We start from the raw sequence: 19,274 nt of genomic DNA, 5'->3' as shown, positions 1-19,274 counted from the left end.
AGCATAGCAGTGACAGCAGGATAATACTTACAGCAAACAGATGATACATAGAAAAGAGCAAGAGTCCAGTAGCACCTTAAAGTATCAAAATTTGTGGTGGGGAAGAGCTTTCGTGAGTCGCTGCTCCTTCATTCTGAAGAAGTGAGCAGTGACTCACGAAAGTTCATACCCTGACACAAATTTTTGTTAGTCTTTAAGGTGCTCCTGGACTCTTGCACTTTTCTACTGCTACGGACAGACTAACATGGCTACCCATCTAGGTAATACATAGGCTTGAGTCCAGTAGCACCTTAGAGACCAAAAAGATTTTCAAGACATAAGCTTTCAAGAGTCAAAGCACCCTTCATATAGTGTACTCTACAGTGCCCTTAAGGAGCTGCGGTGGCTCAAGTGGTTAAGACGCTGAACTGCAGGCTGTGGAAGGTCAGTAGTTCAGCAGTTCAAGACCCGGGTGCCGCATGATGGAGTGAGCTCCCATCTCTAGTTCCAGCTCCTGCCAACCTAGCAGTTCGAAAGCAAGAAATTGCAAGTAGATAAATCGGTACCACTTCGGTGGGAAGGTAACAGCGTTCCGTGCGCCTTGGTGTTTAGTCAAGCTGGCCACATGACCACGGAAACGTCTTCGGACAGCGCTGGCTCTTCTGCTTTGAAACGGAGATGATCACCGTAATCCTAGAGTCGGATTTGACTGGCTTTCGAGCAAGGGGACCTTTACCTTTACCTTTTTACAGTGCCCTTACCTAGATAGCCCAGGCTATCCTTCTCTTGTCAGAGCTTGGAAGCTAAGCTAGGTCAGCCCTGGTTAGTACTTGGATAGGAGACTACCAAGGAAGTCCACAGTTGCTGTGCAGAGGCAGGCAATGGCCACCCACTGATGTTAGTATCTAGCTTCAGACATCCTTCAAGGTTGCCATAAGTCAGTAGCGACATGACAGCACTTTCCACCACAGTCTACGGTCCTGCTCCCTTCAGTGAAGAGGCACTTCTGCAAGGTAGCAGACCCACCGTCTTATGTCAGACAGAACCTTCTCCCCACTTCCAGCCAACTTATAGTTTTTTCTCCCACACTGTTTTCAGTCATTACAAATTTGGCACTTCTGCTTTGTACACTGGGAAAGTGTCCTACAAGTGATCCTCTCGATCCCATGTATGCTCACTTTTTCCCCATGTGCAGGATGGTATGCATATTTCCCGGATTTGGTAGGCACAAATGCCATTGTAAAATACACTATTCATACAAAATGGTGAGTGCACATACTCAGAGGATTGTGCTAGCACACTCTCCCGGTGTGTGAGAGTGCCACAGTCGTAGCGACTGAACAGGGCTTCTTTATTTCTTCCAGACTCCAAACGGCTGGCTATTCTCACACATCCCTGACTCCTCAGCCGGAGCATGCTGACTTCTCTAAGTTCTGGTGCCCAAATCACATATGCATCCTTCCATTATCAGAAAAACCTGCCCTCCCAACCTTTGGCTCTCACTGATGGGGAGCTGCCTGAGAATCCTTTTGGTAACATGGTTTCTTATTTATTTCAGCAAAAACACCACCGTTTATATTGCTTGTCTCTCTTTTCCGTCGTCACCTAAGAGCATGCTTGAGACATTTCCTTCTCTAAACAGAATGTGATATTTTTGTAAGACTATAAAGGGCTTGCATTCTTGTTCGTTTCCTTTTGTAAACTTTCATCATCCTAAAATAAGGTGTGAATTTGTAGTCCCCCCCCCCCAGGAAAGTGCTGTGGATTGCAGTTACCCAACTTCCTGAGGCTGTCCACTTCTGAAAAATTGAATTAGTAGGGGAGGTTCCAAATCCACTTCCCACTGCTGGGGAGCTGTTGTTCCAAGAGTAAAGCGAAACAGTCTTTACAGGCATACAAATCTGCTTGCATGTGTAAATGGACTTGCTAGGTAAGAGCCAATTCAATTATTTTGGGCAGAAATGAAGTTCCTAATTATTGATATTTTATTACCCGTCAATGTCTCCATCTCTGCACCAGTGTAGCCTATGAAATCCTCTAATATTTGCAGATGTCACCAAAGTGTTCCCAGTGCATGTGTCAGGGCCAAAAGAGATGCAAAACAGATCTGCAAATGGTTTCATGTCAGGGTTGAGGTGTGTAAGGAGGGGGAGTCAGTTAACCATTTTCTCTCTTCACCATTACCCTGACCTCATTCTCCTCCTCCAGCTGCTCTTTGCCTTGTGGAGGAAATATGCAAGCAACACCTGGGCTATGGTTGCCAACTTCCAGGTGAGGGACCGGAGAGCTGGAATTACAATCAGTCTCCCGACTAGAGAGATTAGTTCACCTAAAGAGAACAGTTGCTTTGGTGGGTGGCCTCTATGGCATTATCCTCTGTTGATGTCCCTCCCTAAGCTCCACCCCCAAATCCCCAGGAATTTCTCAACCCAGAGGTGGCAACCCTAGAGTACTTGCATGTTTCCCCCTCTCCCTTTGGGGCAAATAGCAGCTGGAGAAGGGTGGGTAATTGATATTGGCAAAAAGATGCAGGGGATGCTTGAAGGAACTGGCTGTGTATAAACAGAACAGGGGAGGCTGCTTTGGAATAAAGACTGCATGAGTCATGAAGAAAAGAAAGGATATTCTTTATTGGTAAAGAAATCCATACTGTGATAGGAAAAGCAAGATAGATAGCTAGAAAGCCTACCTAACTGGGAGATGGAGAGAGATGCAGAGTGCACATGATGGGGAGGTGTTATAGCTCAGTGGCAGAGCATCAATCCCTGGCATCTCCAGTTAAAATGAACAGGTTGCAGATGGTGCAGAAGATATCTGCCTGAGACCCTGGAGAACTGCCGCCAGTCTGGGTAGACAATTCTCATTTTTGTCACTCATTTGTCCCTTTTGCTTTGGGTCCCCCACCCTCTTTTCCACATGTATTTTGCTCCCTTTGGGACTACTAGAGAGAGCAAAACAAATTGAGGTGGGGGGGGGGGAAAGCCCTGAATCAATAGAGACACACAAGTTAATGAAAATCAGAATGCGGAAGAGCCGGATATTGACTTGAGCTATAGCATGGTGTTTTCCCCAAGGCCCGTGGAGTCAGTTATCTTTGCCTGCTGACCCTTCTCCAAATCATGGGTCAGGGAACTTTGCTTGTCAACATGATTGTTTAGCTTGCACATCAGCAGCCTTTACTCAGATTGGATGTTACCTTTAACTCCGTAAACAAACTGCAGCCTTTTATTAACTTCGTCTGGAAAGTCAGATAGGATGGTCAAAACTGGTATGCTCCAGCACCAAAAGGACAAAGGAGGAGGCCTCTCCTCTAGCGTGGAGATGCTGAACTAGAAATCATCGAGACGTTCGGCAGTATCTACGATGGGCTTAACAAGGGCTTGGGATTCCTTAGCTGTGATGGCTGTTAATTAGCTTCACAAAATTAGAGAAACTGAATTATCACCGGTTACTGCTGTTATGAACGATTGCTGTAGCTTTCTTGACTGCATCTGAATTTTCAGGGGTCATTTTGTAGAAAAAGAGGTGCCGGAGCTCATTAGCATAACTTATTAGCATAACTTATTTACATATGCCACACCCCCTAACATCACCGGAAGTGTGTCAGAAGGCAACACCCACCGCTCAGGCTCCACTGAACTGTTCTGAATTGCTAGCTATTGGGGGGGGGGGCACATGCAGATCTGTCCTCACAGAGGAAGGAGAGCTTGTACCTGAATAAAATTTGGTCTTAAATGTGCCACTGGACTGTTTTGGATTGCTAGCTGGGGGGGAGGGGAACACGCAGATCTGCCCTCACAGAAGAGGGAGAGCTTGTACCTGAAGGCGGGCCGGGGGGGAGGCTCTGCAACTTATCTGGCTGCTTCTTGCTCCTCATGGCCTGACTGAGGGCTGCTGGGAGCAGGGGTGGGGCATGTGCCCGCCCCCTGGGCTCCTTACTGCCGGAGCTCCGCTCCTGTGCACTCCCGCAGGAAATGACCCCTGTGAATTATACAAAATTATATATCAACCCGTACCTCTTGTATTTCATGACTTTTTCACCCTGCTCTTTACAACTCTTGTTTCTTAAGAGAGTGTGTGTACACAGGGTTGCCAACCTCCAGGTGGTGGCTGGAGATCTCCTGTTATTATAAGTGATCTCTAGGTGGCAGAGATCAGATCCCCCAGAGAAAGCAGCAGCTTTGGAAGGTGGACTGTATAGCATTATACCCCACTGAGGTTCCTCTCCTCCCCAAACCCCACCCTCCCCAGATCCCACCCTCAAAATCGCATATATATATATGCGTTTGTGTATGTGTGAGCGTATGTATGCATGCATATGTGCATGTGATGCAGTGGACCTGAGTCCATGAAAGTTTTTTCTAGAAGATGTATGAGTCTTTACGGTGCCACAAAACTGCTGGTTATTTTTTGCTGCAACATACTACGGGGACTCCTCCTCCACTGGAACTGTGCTAGATGGTGCTCTTGGTCAGCATTTAGCAGACTCTTCCTAAAGATGTGCTTCCTGTAGCCACTTGAGATCCACTTTATATTCAAGACTACAATTCTGGTTTGCTTGTTCTTTGTGGACCACTACATTTTTCATTTCCCTTTCAACAAGTATGGGAGAGGATGCTTAAAATTAGTTTGAATAAAAACTCAATGGCTGTGTTTTGTTTCCTAGGCTATGATCTAAATACAGGGGGAATCAGTCTGTTTGTTCACAAACAAGCTGGGGGGTTCCATTGATGTTTCAAATCCGTTGCTGAATAGGGAAACTGCTTTTCAGTTTTAAATTTTAAAGAAACATAGCTTGCCTCTTCAGCATGTAATGGAGAATTCAAGAGTAACCTCTGGCACTTTCTCTGTTGAAGGACTACAGTTGGTCTAAAAGATGTACAAAAGGGGTAACAATATGAGTAAGGCCTTTGAAAAATTGGCAGGCATGAATGGGCAACGTGAGCTACGTGTGCTGAGTGCTAAAAATTCCCCCTTGCTTTGTTCTTGAAAGTTCTGTTCCAGTTTAAAGAGTTAACCCTTTGAGCATCTTCAGCTTTGTACTAAGAACCTCTCTATTCCCGATAATACATTGTTATCTTCCTTGGTTACATTCAGACTTTCCAGATTTCATTAATGATCTGACTATGTATATACATCAGTTTGTCAATCTCAGATGGCACATTTTGTATTACTTAACTGTAACCTGATGAGAGGGAGGGAAGGCGGCATGGTATAGCCCAATCTCGTCAGCTCTCGGAAGCTAAGCAGAGTCAGCTCTGGTTAGTACTTGGATGGGAGATCTCCAAGGAAGACTGCAGAAGAAAACAGTGCTTTCTCACTTGCCTTGAAAGCCCCTTGCTGGGTTGCCATGAATCGGCTGCGACTTGATGGCACTTTACACACACAAACACACTCTGATGAGAAAATCGCTTACAGTGAAAATTTAAGGAACTTGCTCTGTTCACAGGGATGTATCTGTGGGTATGAACTTTCTGGTTGTGCTTACTAACTCAAATCAAAAACTGTGGTTCCTGCCAGTGCCTGAGGCAGAATGCAGAATAGCTCTGGGGTAGAGTCCAGGAATGGGGAGGCTTAGCTCTTGGCAGGCTTGGAGACAGAGCCCAGTTCAAAAGATATGTAAAGTCCAAAGACAAAAATATGGACTTGCCCCTTGCTTTATTTTTATTTACATTCAGGCCTCGGTTCCTACCAGAGCACCGCTTCGCCAGTCAGGAGCCCAGGGGGTGGGCACATAAGCCCCGCCCCCTGCTCCCACCATCCATCAGTTGGAGTGGATCATCCCGCTCGTTTGACCGGGATCAAGGATGATCAGGGGCCTGGGGACCAAGCCCTACGAGAAAAGTAGGGTTGCCAAGTCTGGCCCACAAGCCGGCGGTGGACTTACAAGGAGGCTCGAAGAGAGGGGAGGGAAGAAGCGTGACGTTCCTATGCCCCCTCCAGGTGACGTACACGTCAGGGATGTCAGTGACGTGCCTACATCACCCGAAAGTGACATACACATATTGGTGACATCGTGGGGGCTACACTCTGTTTTGGGGGCAAAACTCTATGGTTTGAAGCTAATTCTACCATAGAGTTTTGTCCAGAGTGTCACCAGATGTTAGGCACTTTTATGTAGTGGCCCATCACTTGTGGCCCCTCATGGATCACTGCCTTGTCGTGGCGAGGGGGCTTGCGCAGTTCAATGAAGCTGTGGGCTATGCCGTGAAGAAATGTCCAAAACGGACAGGCCACAGCAGAGAACTCAGACCAAGCGTGATCCACCTGGAGAAGGAAATGGCAACCCACTCCAGTATGTTTGCCAAGAAAACCCCATGGACAGTATCAAAAGGCTAAAAGATATGACGCCGGAAGATGAGCCCCTCAGGTCGGAAGGTGTCCAATATGCTACTGAGGAAGAGCAGAGGACAAGTACAAGTAACCCCAGAAAGAGTGAAGCGGCTGGGCCAAAGCCGAAAGGACGCTCAGTTGTGGATGTGTCTGATGGTGAAAGGAAAGTCCGATGCTGCAAAGAACAATACTGCATAGGAACCTGGAATGTAAGATCTATGAATCAAGGTAAGCTTGACGTGGTCAAAAATGAGATGGCAAGACTGAACATCGATATCCTAGGAATCAGTGAACTAAAGTGGACAGGAATGGGCGAATTTAACTCAGAAGACCATTATATCTACTACTGTGGCCAGGAATCTCGTAGAAAAAATGGTGTGGCCTTTATAGTCAACAAGAGAGTGCAAAAGGCAGTACTGGGATACAATCTCAAAAATGACAGAATGATTTCTGTCCGATTCCAAGGCAAACCATTCAACATCACAGTAATCCAAGTCTATGCCCCAACCACTGATGCAGAAGAGGCTGAAGTGGACCGGTTCTATGAAGACCTACAACACCTCCTAGAACTAACACCAAAAAATGATGTCCTCATCATCATAGGGGACTGGAATGCTAAAGTAGGAAGTCAAAAGGTAACTGGAATAACAGACAAGTTTGGCCTTGGAAAGCAAAATGAAGCAGGGCAAAGGTTAACAGAGTTTTGTCAAGAGAACACACTGGTCATAGCGAACACCCTTTTCCAACAACCTAAGAGGCGACTCTACACATGGACATCACCAGATGGGCAACACCGAAATCAGATTGACTATATAATTTGCAGTCAAAGATGGAGAAGCTCTATCCAGTCAGTAAAAACAAGACCTGGAGCTGACTGTGGTTCAGATCATGAGCTACTCATTGCAAAATTCAGACTTAAACTGAAGAAAATTGGGAAAACCACGAGGCCATTCAGGTTTGACCTAGATCGCATCCCTGATGAATATACAGTAGAGGTGAAGAATAGATTCAAGGGTCTGGATTTGATAGATAGAGTGCCTGAAGAACTATGGACAGAGGTTCGTGACATCGTACAGGAGGCAGCAATCACCACCATCCCAAAGAAAAAGAAATGTAAGAAAGCAAAGTGGCTTTCTGATGAGGCTTTACAAATAGCAGAGGAAAGAAGGAAAGCGAAAGGCAAAGGCGAAAAGGAAAGATTTACCCAACTGAACGCAGATTTCCAGAGAACAGCAAGGAGAGATAAGGAGGCCTTCCTGAATGAACAGTGCAAAGTAATAGAAGAAAACAATAGAATGGGAAGGACTAGAGATCTCTTCAAGAAAATTGGAGAAATCAAGGGAGCGTTCCATGCAAAGCTGGCCATGATAAAGGACAAAAACGGTAGGGACCTAACAGAAGCAGAAGAGATTAGGAAAAGATGGCAAGAATACACAGAAGAACTATACAAGAAAGACCTCAATGTCCTTGACAAACACGACGGTATAATCACTGACCTTGAGCCAGACATCCTGGAATGTGAAGTTAAATGGGCCTTAGAAAGCATTGCTAACAACAAAGCTAGTGGAGGTGATGGTATTCCAGCTGAGCTATTCAAAGTCTTAGAAGATGATGCTGTTAAAGTTCTGCACTCCATTTGCCAGCAAATTTGGAAAACGCAACAGTGGCCACAGGATTGGAAAAGATCAGTATACATTCCAATCCCAAAGAAGGGCAATGCCAAGGAATGTTCAAACTATCGCACAATTGCACTCATATCACACGCTAGCAAGGTCATGCTCAAGATCCTACAAGCTAGGCTTCAACAGTACGTGGATAGAGAACTACCAGAAGTACAAGCTGGGTTTCGAAGAGGTAGAGGAACGAGAGATCATATTGCCAACATTCGCTGGATTATGGAGAAAGCAAGAGAGTACCAGAAAAATATCTACTTCTGCTTCATTGACTATGCTAAAGCCTTTGACTGTGTGGATCACAACAAACTATGGCAGGTCCTTAAAGAGATGGGAGTACCAGACCACCTCACATGTCTCTTGAGAAACCTGTATAAGGGCCAAGAAGCGACAGTTAGAACCGGATACGGAACAACTGATTGGTTCAGCATAGGAAAAGGAGTACGACAAGGATGTATACTGTCACCTTGCTTATTTAATATATATGCAGAGTACATCATGCGAAATGCTGGCCTGGATGAATCACAAGCGGGAATTAAGATTGCTGGGGAAAAGATCAACAACCTCAGATATGCAGATGATACCACTCTAATGGCTGAAAGTGAAGAGGATCTAAAGAGCCTCTTGCTCAGAGTAAAAGAGGAGAGCGCAAAAGTGGGCTTGAAGCTCAACATCAAAAAAACTAAGATCATGGCATCCGGCCCCATCACTCCTTGGCAAATAGAAGGGGAAGCTGTGGAAGTAGTGACAGACTTCACGTTCCTGGGATCCCAGATCACCGCAGACTGTGACTGCAGCCATGAAATTAAAAGACGCCTGCTCCTTGGGAGGAAAGCGATGGCGAACCTAAACAGCATGATAAAAAGTAGAGACATCACCCTGCCAACAAAAGTCCGCATGGTCAAAGCAATGGTATTCCCAGTAGTCATGTATGGCTGTGAGAGTTGGACTATAAGGAAGGCCGAGCGCCGAAGAATAGATTCTTTTGAACTATGGTGCTGGAGGAGACTCTTGAGAGTCCCTTGGACTGCAAGAAGAACAAATCAGTCAATCCTCAAAGAAATCAACCCTGACTGTTCCCTGGAAGGCCAGATAATGAAACTGAAGCTCAAATACTTTGGCCACCAAATGAGAAGGGAGCACTCACTGGAGAAGACCGTGATGCTTGGAAAGATTGAAGGTCAAAGAAGACGGGGACGGCAAAGGATGAGATGGTTAGACAGTGTCATCGATGCAACGAACATGAAGTTGAGCCAACTTCAGAGGACGGCGGAAGATCGGAAGGCCTGGCGAGAGCTCGTCCATGGGGTCGCGAAGAGTCGGACTCGACTGTGCGACTGAACAACAACAAACCTGCAGGAACCCCCTGCTGACTTGAGCAAAGTTGTTGCACTGAAACATAGGGAGGGAGGCAGTCCTGCAAATAAGAGGGGCCAAGGCCATGAAGGGCTTTGTATGCGAAAGCCAATACCTTAAACTGAGCACAGTAACATGCCAATGGAGCATGTGCAGAATGGGAGTAATACGCATGCTCTGTCTACCTCCCATTAATAGCCAAGTTGCAGCATCCTAGACCAGTTTGACTTTCTGAGCTGATTTTGAGAAGGGGAGACCAATGTAGTACAATAAATTACAGCAGTCTAATCTCAGTTTTACTGTGGCACGGATCCAGGTGATTTATTGGCAACTGGATCACTCCACCCACTATGTTACGGCTAAGGCTGTAATTGCGTGCACACTTATTTGGGACGATGCTATTTGCAGAGGAGCATGCTCTGTGAACATTTGCATAGGCCCTTTGAAACTAATGGGGCAAGTTAGATTGTTTTGCCCTATTTCTTTCAAAGGTACTTAGTCCTAGCTACCTTTAGCCCAGTATGGGACCAGCTCACATAGGCTAGCCCAACAGACTGAATAAAGATATGTCAGTTGAACATAATCAGACACACTGGCTTCTGAATCTGACCAATGCAACTGGGATAAAGATATTTTCCCATCATGAATAGTTCCCACGGAGAATAGCAAGGCATTTGTTTTCAAAACACTCTTCCTAAAACCAAACAATAATAGTCCTACACTTCATTTTTATGGCAATGGCATTCATAATTCATTTTGTACAGATATATTTAGTGTACAGTAGCTATTTGTTTCCTTTGACTAAGATGCAACTGAATTCAGTTTCACCAAAACATCATCATCTTATCCTGCAACAATTCATCAAGCATAGACACTACCAGCAATTCTACACCAAAAATCTCTCCTTTTTCAATAAATTGACATTAAGCAGTGTTAAGACTGTTCTGAGCATCATTTTTGTTATTGATATTCCGACTTTAATTGCAAGGTTATTGTTTCCTCCCCAACTAAAAACCCACCTATTTATTCATTTCTGGTGGGTCTAGGAAGGTCCTAAACAACTGCTTAGAGAAGGTACTGGGCTGGATGTCAGTAAATTGAAGTTTGATCCAGACAGGAAGGCCCCCTGGTGGACTGAGGAATCAGCCAGTGCTGAAGGAAGTTGTTCTTCCCTTGAAAGAGCAGGTTTGTAACTTGGGAGTTGTCATGATATCCTGTCTCCAGACTTAGAAACTAGGGACTTAAATTTCATATACATTTTACATTTTAAAACCTGATATATATATTTAATAATTGAGACTTTGGAGACCACTTAGTCTTCTAGTCCTCAGTGATGGCAATATTAGAAAACTTGGTTTAGAAAAGAGATGACTAGGGGGCAGACATGAGAGAGGTTTACAAAATTATGCACAGGGTGGAGAGAGTTGACAAGGAGAACTTTTTCTCCCTCTCCCAAAATACTAGAACTTGAGGATATCCAATGAAGCTGATGGGCATTAGATTCAGGATGGACAAAAGGAAATACATAGTTACACAGAGATTGATAAAAATGTGGAATTTGCTGCCGGAGGATGTAATGATGGCAACAGATAACTTGACTTAAACCGAGATTAGGCTGATTCATGGAGGATAGACCTATGAGTGGGTAGAAGCCATAGTGACTACAGGGAACCTCCATGTTCAGTAAACCTCTGAATACCAATACCAGGAGGCAAGAGGGAGTTACAGTTGGGAGATAGAAAAACAAGCTAGGTCTTGGCATAAGAGGAGAAACTAGAAGTTCTTGAAGAAAGTCCTGTTTGAAAGGGATTTAGGATCAGGAAAGCTGATTCATACTATCGTTTTGTCTGTAATGGCCATAAATGGTTCACATTGTTTTATGGAGAATCCAGGTAATGTTGTTTCCAACATGCTGTGTTCTCATCTGCCCACCTGTTCTAGACTTGATTTAGGATGCTTTAAAAAACTTAAAAATCCAGCTGCAGCACCAGCCCATGCAGTCTGGATTGTCAAAACACCATTGAAGTGGGCGGCCGGGGGGGGGGGTACTGTCCCTTAAATTTTCTTTCTCTGTTTTATTGACAGTCTTACTTCTGTACTTATTTATTCCCAGTTCACTTGCAGTGGGCATGGCATTCTTGAACTGATCCTTAAGCATCATTTCCTGTTCCCTGGAAGGGCTATAGGTGTTAATCCCTGGTTTTCTCCTTGTAGATGAATGTGATTTATCAGTATTTTTTACTATTTTAATTAGGCAATTACAAAATGATAGCCATGAAAAATTAATGCGAAATTACTTCAAGTACAAAGAGTAAAGCAGTAATTAAAGCCCCCTCCCTCTCAGAAGAACTACTTGGGTTTTTTAGACAGATACAGGAGTGCTACAGACAGCGTGTATGACCAGGAACTATTTAATTCATTACATCTAAAGGGACAGAACAAAGTTTGAGTCCAGTGGCGCCTTGAAACAAGACTTCCTCAACCATTACATATAGGTAGAAACAGGGGGGGGGGTAGTTGCCAGAAAGGGCCAATTAGAGTCAATTAGCTCTTCCTGGCAACTACCCCCCCCCCATATATAATGGTTGAGGAAGTCTTGTTTCAATGTATCCAAAGAAGTGTGCATGACCAGGAAAGCTTCTACTCAGAATTATAACCTTGTTGGTCTTAAAGGTGCCACTGGACTCAAACTTCATTCTCTTGCTTCAGTCCAACACAGCTATCCACCTGAATCTTATCTAAAAGGACAGTTTGCTCTGACCTAGATGGGCCAGGCTAGCCCTGTCTTGTCAGATCTCAGAAGGAAAGCAGAGTTGGCCTGGGCTAGCGTTTGGATGGGCAACCTCCAAGGAATACCAGGGTCACTACGCAGAGGCAGACAATGGCAAACCACCTCTGAATGTCTCTTGCCTTGAAAACCCTACAGGGTCGCCATAAATCGGCTGCAACTTGGAGATACTACACACACACAAAGGGACCCTTGTTGGGAGAAGTCGTAGCCAATGTTCCCTCTAAGCTGTGGAGTCTTGTGAGCAAAGATCCTACTTTGTGAGCTACAGGCATCAAAGTTATGAGCAAGCGATTTGGCTACTGCATACGTTAGTGTGCTCTGGAGCCATCCTTCCTGAGCTGAGACAAAAATCTGTGAGCTAGAGGCTAAAAAACTGTGAGCTAGCTCACACTAACTCAGCTTAGAGGGAACACTGGTCGTAGCTCTGTTGACTGTGCACAGCACTGCCCGTGTGACACCAACACCCCGCTCCCCAGAACAATTTTGCAAGTTTTAAAATAATTGATGCCCATTTCTGTTAAGGAAACCATGCCGGAGAAGAGGGTTGGAACCGCTTTCATCTCAGTGCTCTGGCCCCAAACCAAATTGCCAGACATGGTTCCTTTTTAAGGCAACGTTAGGAGATCGCAATGTAATCTGCTCTTTGCTCTTATTCTGAAGGGAGTCCCTGACTTGTCCATACTTCCACCCTACTTTTGTATTGATCTCAGAATGGCCAGGCCTTGGAGATACTACACACACACCAGCTGGGGACGGGGGAGTAGGGTTGCCAGACCCAGGTTGGGAAACTCCTGGAGATTTGGGGATGGAACTGGGGAAGGACCGTGGCCTCAGTGGGGTACAATGCCTTAGAGTCCACCCTCAAAAGCATCCATTTTCTCCAGGGCAGCTGATCTCTGGAGATGAGCTGTAATTCCGGGGGATCCCTGGGTCCCACCTGGAGGCTGGAAAAGAAGAAGATTGGATTTATACCTCACCCTTCATTTGGCGTCTCAGAGCAGCTTACAAACTCCTTTCCCTTCCCCTCCCCACAACAGACACCCTGTGAGGTAGGTGGAGCTGAGAGAGCTCTTTCCAGAACTGCCCTTGAGAGAACAGCTCTGACAGAGCTATGGCCTGCCCAAGGTCATCCAGCAGCTGCAAGTGGAAGTGTGGGGAATCAAACCCGGTTCTCCCAGATTAGAGTCTGCGTACTTAACCACTACACAAAACTGGCTCTAGTTCAGTTTGTGTCTGAATTTTTCTCTGTAGTATTTATGACGATTCATTTCATTTACAAGTAGCATTTTGTGGATTTAATGGATGCTGGTTTTAATTACTCATGTCAAGTAACCAGCAGCTTTGCTTCCTTTTCCAGATCATTCTCAGTGGATCCGCAGACAGTCTGTGGTTTGCTCGTGACAACGTCCTACCTCTAATTCAGACAATAAGGACAGAAACTCATCTTGTTGACCTGTCCCTAAGTGATCGCATGGACCCGAGGGAGCTTTGAGCATTTGCTTTGTTATTAAGGAGGCCCAGACGAACTTCTGCCAGTTGACATTAGAAGCAATATATTATGTGAAGATGCACTTTGAGAGTTCCAGTCATCATTCCTTTTCATTGGCTTGGACAGTATCAGAGAACGGTCCCAATTCTTTGAGAAATACATATTTAAAAGTTTCAGATTTTCATATGAATCAACTCTGAAGAACAATTTTAAAGAGAGAAAAAAGATCACCCCAGTCCAGCTTTCTTCATCACACTGATGGAATCCATCATTTCTCTATGAATTATTTAACCTGTTATTTCTAAATATTTATCTCTACGGTGGCCTTTTGTGAAAATCTGTGTAAAATCCACTTTGGACACGATTAGAAACGTTTTGTAACTTTTAGAATCTTAATAAGTGGTTCATATTTATGCCCAAATACTTTGTGTGTGATAGGGCTATTGCAGGGGATCCCCCCCACCCCCCAGTAAATACAACAGGTCCCAGTGGGAAAGGCAGATCCTCAATGAAATAACCTGTCCGTAGAAACAGAGCTTTGCAGGTGAATATGTTATACACCTGGGAAGCACAGGAGAAGACTGAGCAGCAAATGTTCTATCCCATAGGCTCCCTCTCTACTTAAAACCTATTTATTGAGCAGCGTTTTATTAGAGGGGACAACGGTCTAGTCTAGATGGAGCCAAACAGTTACAAATATAAAACACTGTTTCATTAAAATGGTTTTTTTTTTTTCTTTGTAAAAATCTGTTGCATTATTGGATATTAATATAACACTAAGGGAAGGGCTTTCGAACGGCTAGGTTGGCAGGAGCTGGAACGAAAGCAAGAAATTGCAAGCAGATAAATAGGTACCACTTCAGTGGGAAGGTAACAGCGTTCCGTGCGCCTTGGTGTTTAGTCATGCCGGCCACATGACCACGGAAACGTCTTCGGACAGCGCTGGCTCTTCGGCTTTGAAACGGAGATGAGCACCGCAACCCTAGAGTCGGATTCGACTGGCTTTCGAGCAAGGGAAACCTTTACCTTTTTAAGGAAAGGGCATCTGACAGGCCTCAGCAGAGTTACTCCAGTCTAACCCCGTTGAAATCAATTAGACCGGAGTGACTCTCTAGAGGACTGCACTCCGATCGTGCTCAGTTCACATCACTTTCGGTACAATTTTGTGGACACGTTTCTGATAGTCAGCCCCGTTGAGTAGGATTCTGAGTAGACCTACACTGTAAGGCAGCGATGAAGTCCCACTGATTAGGATCCCAAGTAGACCAATACGGCATGATCCTGTAATGAGGTGGCCAACCTCCAGGTGGGCCCTGGAGGGCTCCTGAAATTACAAGTGATCTCCAGATTACTAAAATCAGTTCCCCTTTTGAAAATAGCAGCTTTGGGGGGTGGGCTCTATGGCCTTGTACCCCACTGGGCTCCCTCCCCTACCCACACCCAGGTTCCATCCCCAAATCTCCAGGAATTTCCCAACCCAGAGTTGGCAACGAAGCAGTCTTAAATCAGGTCTACTCAGAAGTAAGTCCCACTTTAGTCAGCAGGTCTAACTTCCCAGAAAGTAATCTTAGAATTACAGCATAATAGTACAGTTCAGAGCAGAATTATACTCTCCTAAATCCATGTTTTGCTACAGAATAATATGTGAGCATTAGGTTATGCCTGAAACTTTCAAGTGGGCAGGTAAACAAGCCAGCAGCATTTGCGGAATCATCTGTCTACTCTTTTTTTTGCCTGATTTAAACAGGTAATTGTATAAACAGTTACATATTTTGCACGTGCGAATGGTTACACCAAAAACATTCTGAAATCCTGCTGAAAACTTTGCCTTACAGGTATGAGATGTCCCATGCCAAAGGTAATCGCTTTAATATTTACATGCAAAATTTTAAAAGCCTATATTGTTTGCTGAGCATGTATCTCTCAGTTTTGCGTACACAATAGTCCAAAGAATATTTTTCAGAGCTTCTGGTCAAAACCAATAAATGCTATAAGCTGCTGCTTCTTAAAAAAGGGGGAATATGAAGAATTTAGGGAAATATAGTTTCTAACCTATTTTTCGCTGTTATGCTGTGCCATTTGTGCAAAACTGAGCCATTATCATGTGGTCTGAAAGTGTCTGTTCCTTCTGTTTATGCATAGCATTCCATATGTGTAAAGTGCTTATTTAATGTTATTCATATGTACAACTCCCCTGCCATGTGGGCTGCTTGCCTTTCTTTCCATTTTACATGTCAGGAACTGAGACCACCGCTATCTCCAATCATTAACTCCTTTATCCCATTAATTAGGTACCCCTTACTGATAATCAGCCAGAGGACAGCATAGCCTGAACTAGGTCAAGCTCCTTCATCCAGGATGGCGTTACCCTAAAGCAACTGTTCTCGGAAGCTTGCATGCAATGCATATGCTTGGCACAATTGGGAGGCTTAACCTCCTCCAGCTATTGCAAGACGAAATTCAGAGGAAGCTGCTTGTCAGTCCCCCACCCCAGTCCTTTTGCCTCTTGGAGAGTTGGTGAGGGAAATTTTTTTAAAGTTGGTGACGTCATGTGCACCATTACATCGCTTGTGGCGAAAACCTGGAAGTGCTGGAGGGTAACTCTAGGAAATACTGGGAACTCTGTGCCTTTACTATAGAGTTTCCAGTGATTCCTAGAGCTACCCTCCATCACTTCCTGGCACATGCGACTTCACTGCCCTCCATCTCTATCCCCAAATCTCCTGCCAGTTGCCAGGCACTTTGGGTACAGGGCCCCTGAACCATTCATGAGTCCCAACTTCTGCCCAATCATACCTCCTGCATTTGTTGGGGAATAACACAAGGTCTTTGCATCTGATGGCGTGATGAGAGTATTGTGCCTGCTAGACATACACTGGCTCTTTTCTGACTACAGCAGGCAGGAAGAAAGGACTTTAGCCTCTCCCTCTGCTGTTTTTATATCCAAAAATCCAGGAAGCTGCTATAGGTTCTTATGTAAGTGACATACTTTGTAATGTGTAGCTGGTTGGAACCCTGGTGGTGTGAAAGCCATGAGTCAAAGGGAGGGTAATTTGTTCACAGCTATGTGGTGTGAATCTGCATCCAAGTTAGAACCTCAGTTCTGCCAACTCTAGTAGAGTATTATAGCTACAGTCACTGCAGTTCGGAGACCTCTTTTTTGATACACCGTGAAGGATTAATACTTTTATCTCCAGCAGGTTAGAGATTTACAAAAAGGCCCTGAATAATTTCTTCCAAATCACATTCAGTATATGGCAGGGGGTGAAAAAAGAGCTTCCTCCCAGCGAAGGACCATCAGGTTCTACAAGGTTTCAAAGACAAATCTGTTATTTGAGTTGAGCCATAAATCAACATATCAGACTAATCAGTGGGCAAGACTGAAGAGCGGCTTGTTCCTACAAGGACAGCAATATTCTTCTGGTTGACAGAGCATATCCAGCCAACAGAATGCAGCTATCACACTGGGTCAGGTGGTCTACGGCTTTGGGATCAGTGCAAATGGAAGCCCAAGTACATCAAAAGCAAAGAGTGCCTGTGGAATTTACCACACCATTACAACCTTCCTTTAAACAGTTGCTTGTAAAAGCCACACAAACTCCAGACCTCTTCTGAACAATTCCTCTACAAAGCTATAAACCATGAAGTAAACGCCAGCTGTTTGCGAAGCTCAGCGGCTTATCTGTTTAGCAAGAGGTCAGAGGACATATGTTGTCCCACTGAGCTCTCTTTGCAGTGTTTCCCCTTTGAGTCAGAATCCCATTCAAGGTCTATGACCTAACAGGTAAAGTCCTGCAAAGACCCTGTGTCAAGAATTTAAATTCACAGTCTAATCCTAAACAGAGCCATACCCTTCTGCACCTACTGACTTCAGTAGGTTTCGAAGGGTGTAATGTTGTTTAGGATTACACGGTCATTCTTTCAATCAATATGCTGCATTGTCCTGAAAACAGATCTCCACTTTCTGATCAGAAAATGCTTAACATAATAGTTGGAAGATGCAGAATGATAGTAACATTTTCCCCAGAACTACAAACTTCAAATTATGGAATTTATTCCCTTTCTTGGGGGGGGGGGGGGGGGGGGGGGGTGCTGGGGATATTACCCAATCCTAGTCTTATCTAAAGATGGAATAGGAGAACTCATGTTTTTTAACATAATAAAACACATGTACTTTGGAATTAGGTCCTACAGATTTGAATAGGAATTACTTCTGAATGAATAGGTGTGTTACTGGGTGTAAAGTGAATGTCTACAAATAAATCTACAAACCTAATACTGAATAAGCTACTTGTACAGACTGTGAAAAAATGTTTTTAGCTCTATAATTCTACGGGGGGGGGGGAGGAAGAGTTAAAAACATACTGTCATAAAGATGCCACGTTGGCTTCATTAGAAGAGCTATATAAATGAAATGAGATTTTATCCTTGAGATCCTGATGCTGTTTTAAAAGTGTGCTGCAGTTTTAGTACATGTCATTTACATAGGACAAGCTAGCAAAGTATTATACATGCAGTGTTTGGGATTTTATTAATCTAATATACAGAAAAATAAAATAAAATGATAACTGTATGGATAATGAAAAGAAGTAAAGTTGTAGCTTGTGTTTCTTATACATTTACACATCTTTTTCAGCACTCCTGGGTTCAAATATTATCTAGCCATACTTATCTACCCATACAGTGTGACACTTATTTTCCAGAATTCAGCCACGGCCTTTCCACATTTTCAGGATAGTTTATTGCCATTCTGAAATCCATAAATTGTTTAAAAATAAAAAAAACCCCACAAGACTATAGAAAATGGAGGTTGGTGGGAATGCCTGTCCAACTGGAAAACCATAGAGTTTTCCCTCGGATGACCGTAGCCCCGCCCCCAGCATGCCCGGTGTGGTCGCGTCACTTCTGGGTGACGTGCACGTTACGGTGGGGTTCCCCCTGGGGCCCGATCCGCTGGCGGTGGGGAACGGGCCTCTAGGGCGGGAGTTTCCCCGCCCCCCGGGGGGACTTGGCAAGCCTATACCACATGCCCAACCCATACACATGCCATATAATAAGAATGTATCTCCTGTTTATCCCACCCACCCGTTTTGTTTGCCCCTAGGCCAAGATTTAGGTTGTAAGCTCTTTACACAGAATAGGAGCTGCCTTATGTCCCATAGTATGTTGATTATATAATATAAACAATTTAAAAAGTTAAAAAATATACAGCCAGGGGACAACATACCTTTGGGACCACCTCTCCCCAGGCCCCTGGTCAGGATTTTTAAAGTCAGGGGGCATTTAAATTTCTTAGGGGGCACTGGCTAATCGAATTAAAGGAATACCCGGCTCCTTCCCTGCACCTGCTGCTGCTTGGGGGCCCTGGGCTGGATGGGAAGTCGTGGGGCCTTGCCAGTAAGTCAGGGGGCCTAGCCCCGAGATGCCCCACTGCAGCGACAAGCCTGCCTCTCCCCATACGAGCCCCATAAAGCAGAGATCTACAAATCAACACCTTTTGGTAGTCCCTGGCCCCAGGGACTTGCCTAGACTAGGGCCAGGGCCTTTTCAGCCTTCAAGATTTCAGTTGCTGTATTAGTTAAGGCACAGCAGCTCCAATTTTGGATAGGTCTCTAGTAGGATTCCAAGTCTCCAGTTGGGGCTTGGAAACAGG

General features: G+C 44.7%; 1 protein-coding gene across 3 annotated transcripts in view; it reads left to right on the top strand.

Annotated features, from left to right (window-relative positions):
• RANBP3L (RAN binding protein 3-like) overlaps positions 1 to 14,462 on the top strand; it is a 57,163-nt gene extending 42,701 nt beyond the window's left edge. For 2 of the 3 annotated variants that reach the window (XM_015408478.1, XM_015408477.1), the window contains exon 15: positions 13,490 to 14,462. In XM_015408478.1, coding sequence (XP_015263964.1) covers positions 13,490 to 13,533 — 44 coding nt within the window. In that variant the 3' untranslated portion in view covers positions 13,534 to 14,462. Of the gene's footprint in view, positions 1 to 1,343; positions 1,512 to 13,489 lie in introns of all 3 variants that reach the window. The other variant, XR_001482419.1, reaches the window with a different exon arrangement.
• Positions 14,463 to 19,274: the final 4,812 nt, after the last annotated feature.

The sequence above is a fragment of the Gekko japonicus genome, unplaced genomic scaffold (genome assembly GCF_001447785.1).
Source record: "Gekko japonicus isolate JY-2015 unplaced genomic scaffold, Gekko_japonicus_V1.1 scaffold964, whole genome shotgun sequence".
NCBI classification, from domain to species: domain Eukaryota; kingdom Metazoa; phylum Chordata; class Lepidosauria; order Squamata; family Gekkonidae; genus Gekko; species Gekko japonicus.
The sequence above is the reverse complement of the archived record's forward strand: the minus strand, read 5'-3'. Positions and strand labels throughout refer to the sequence as shown.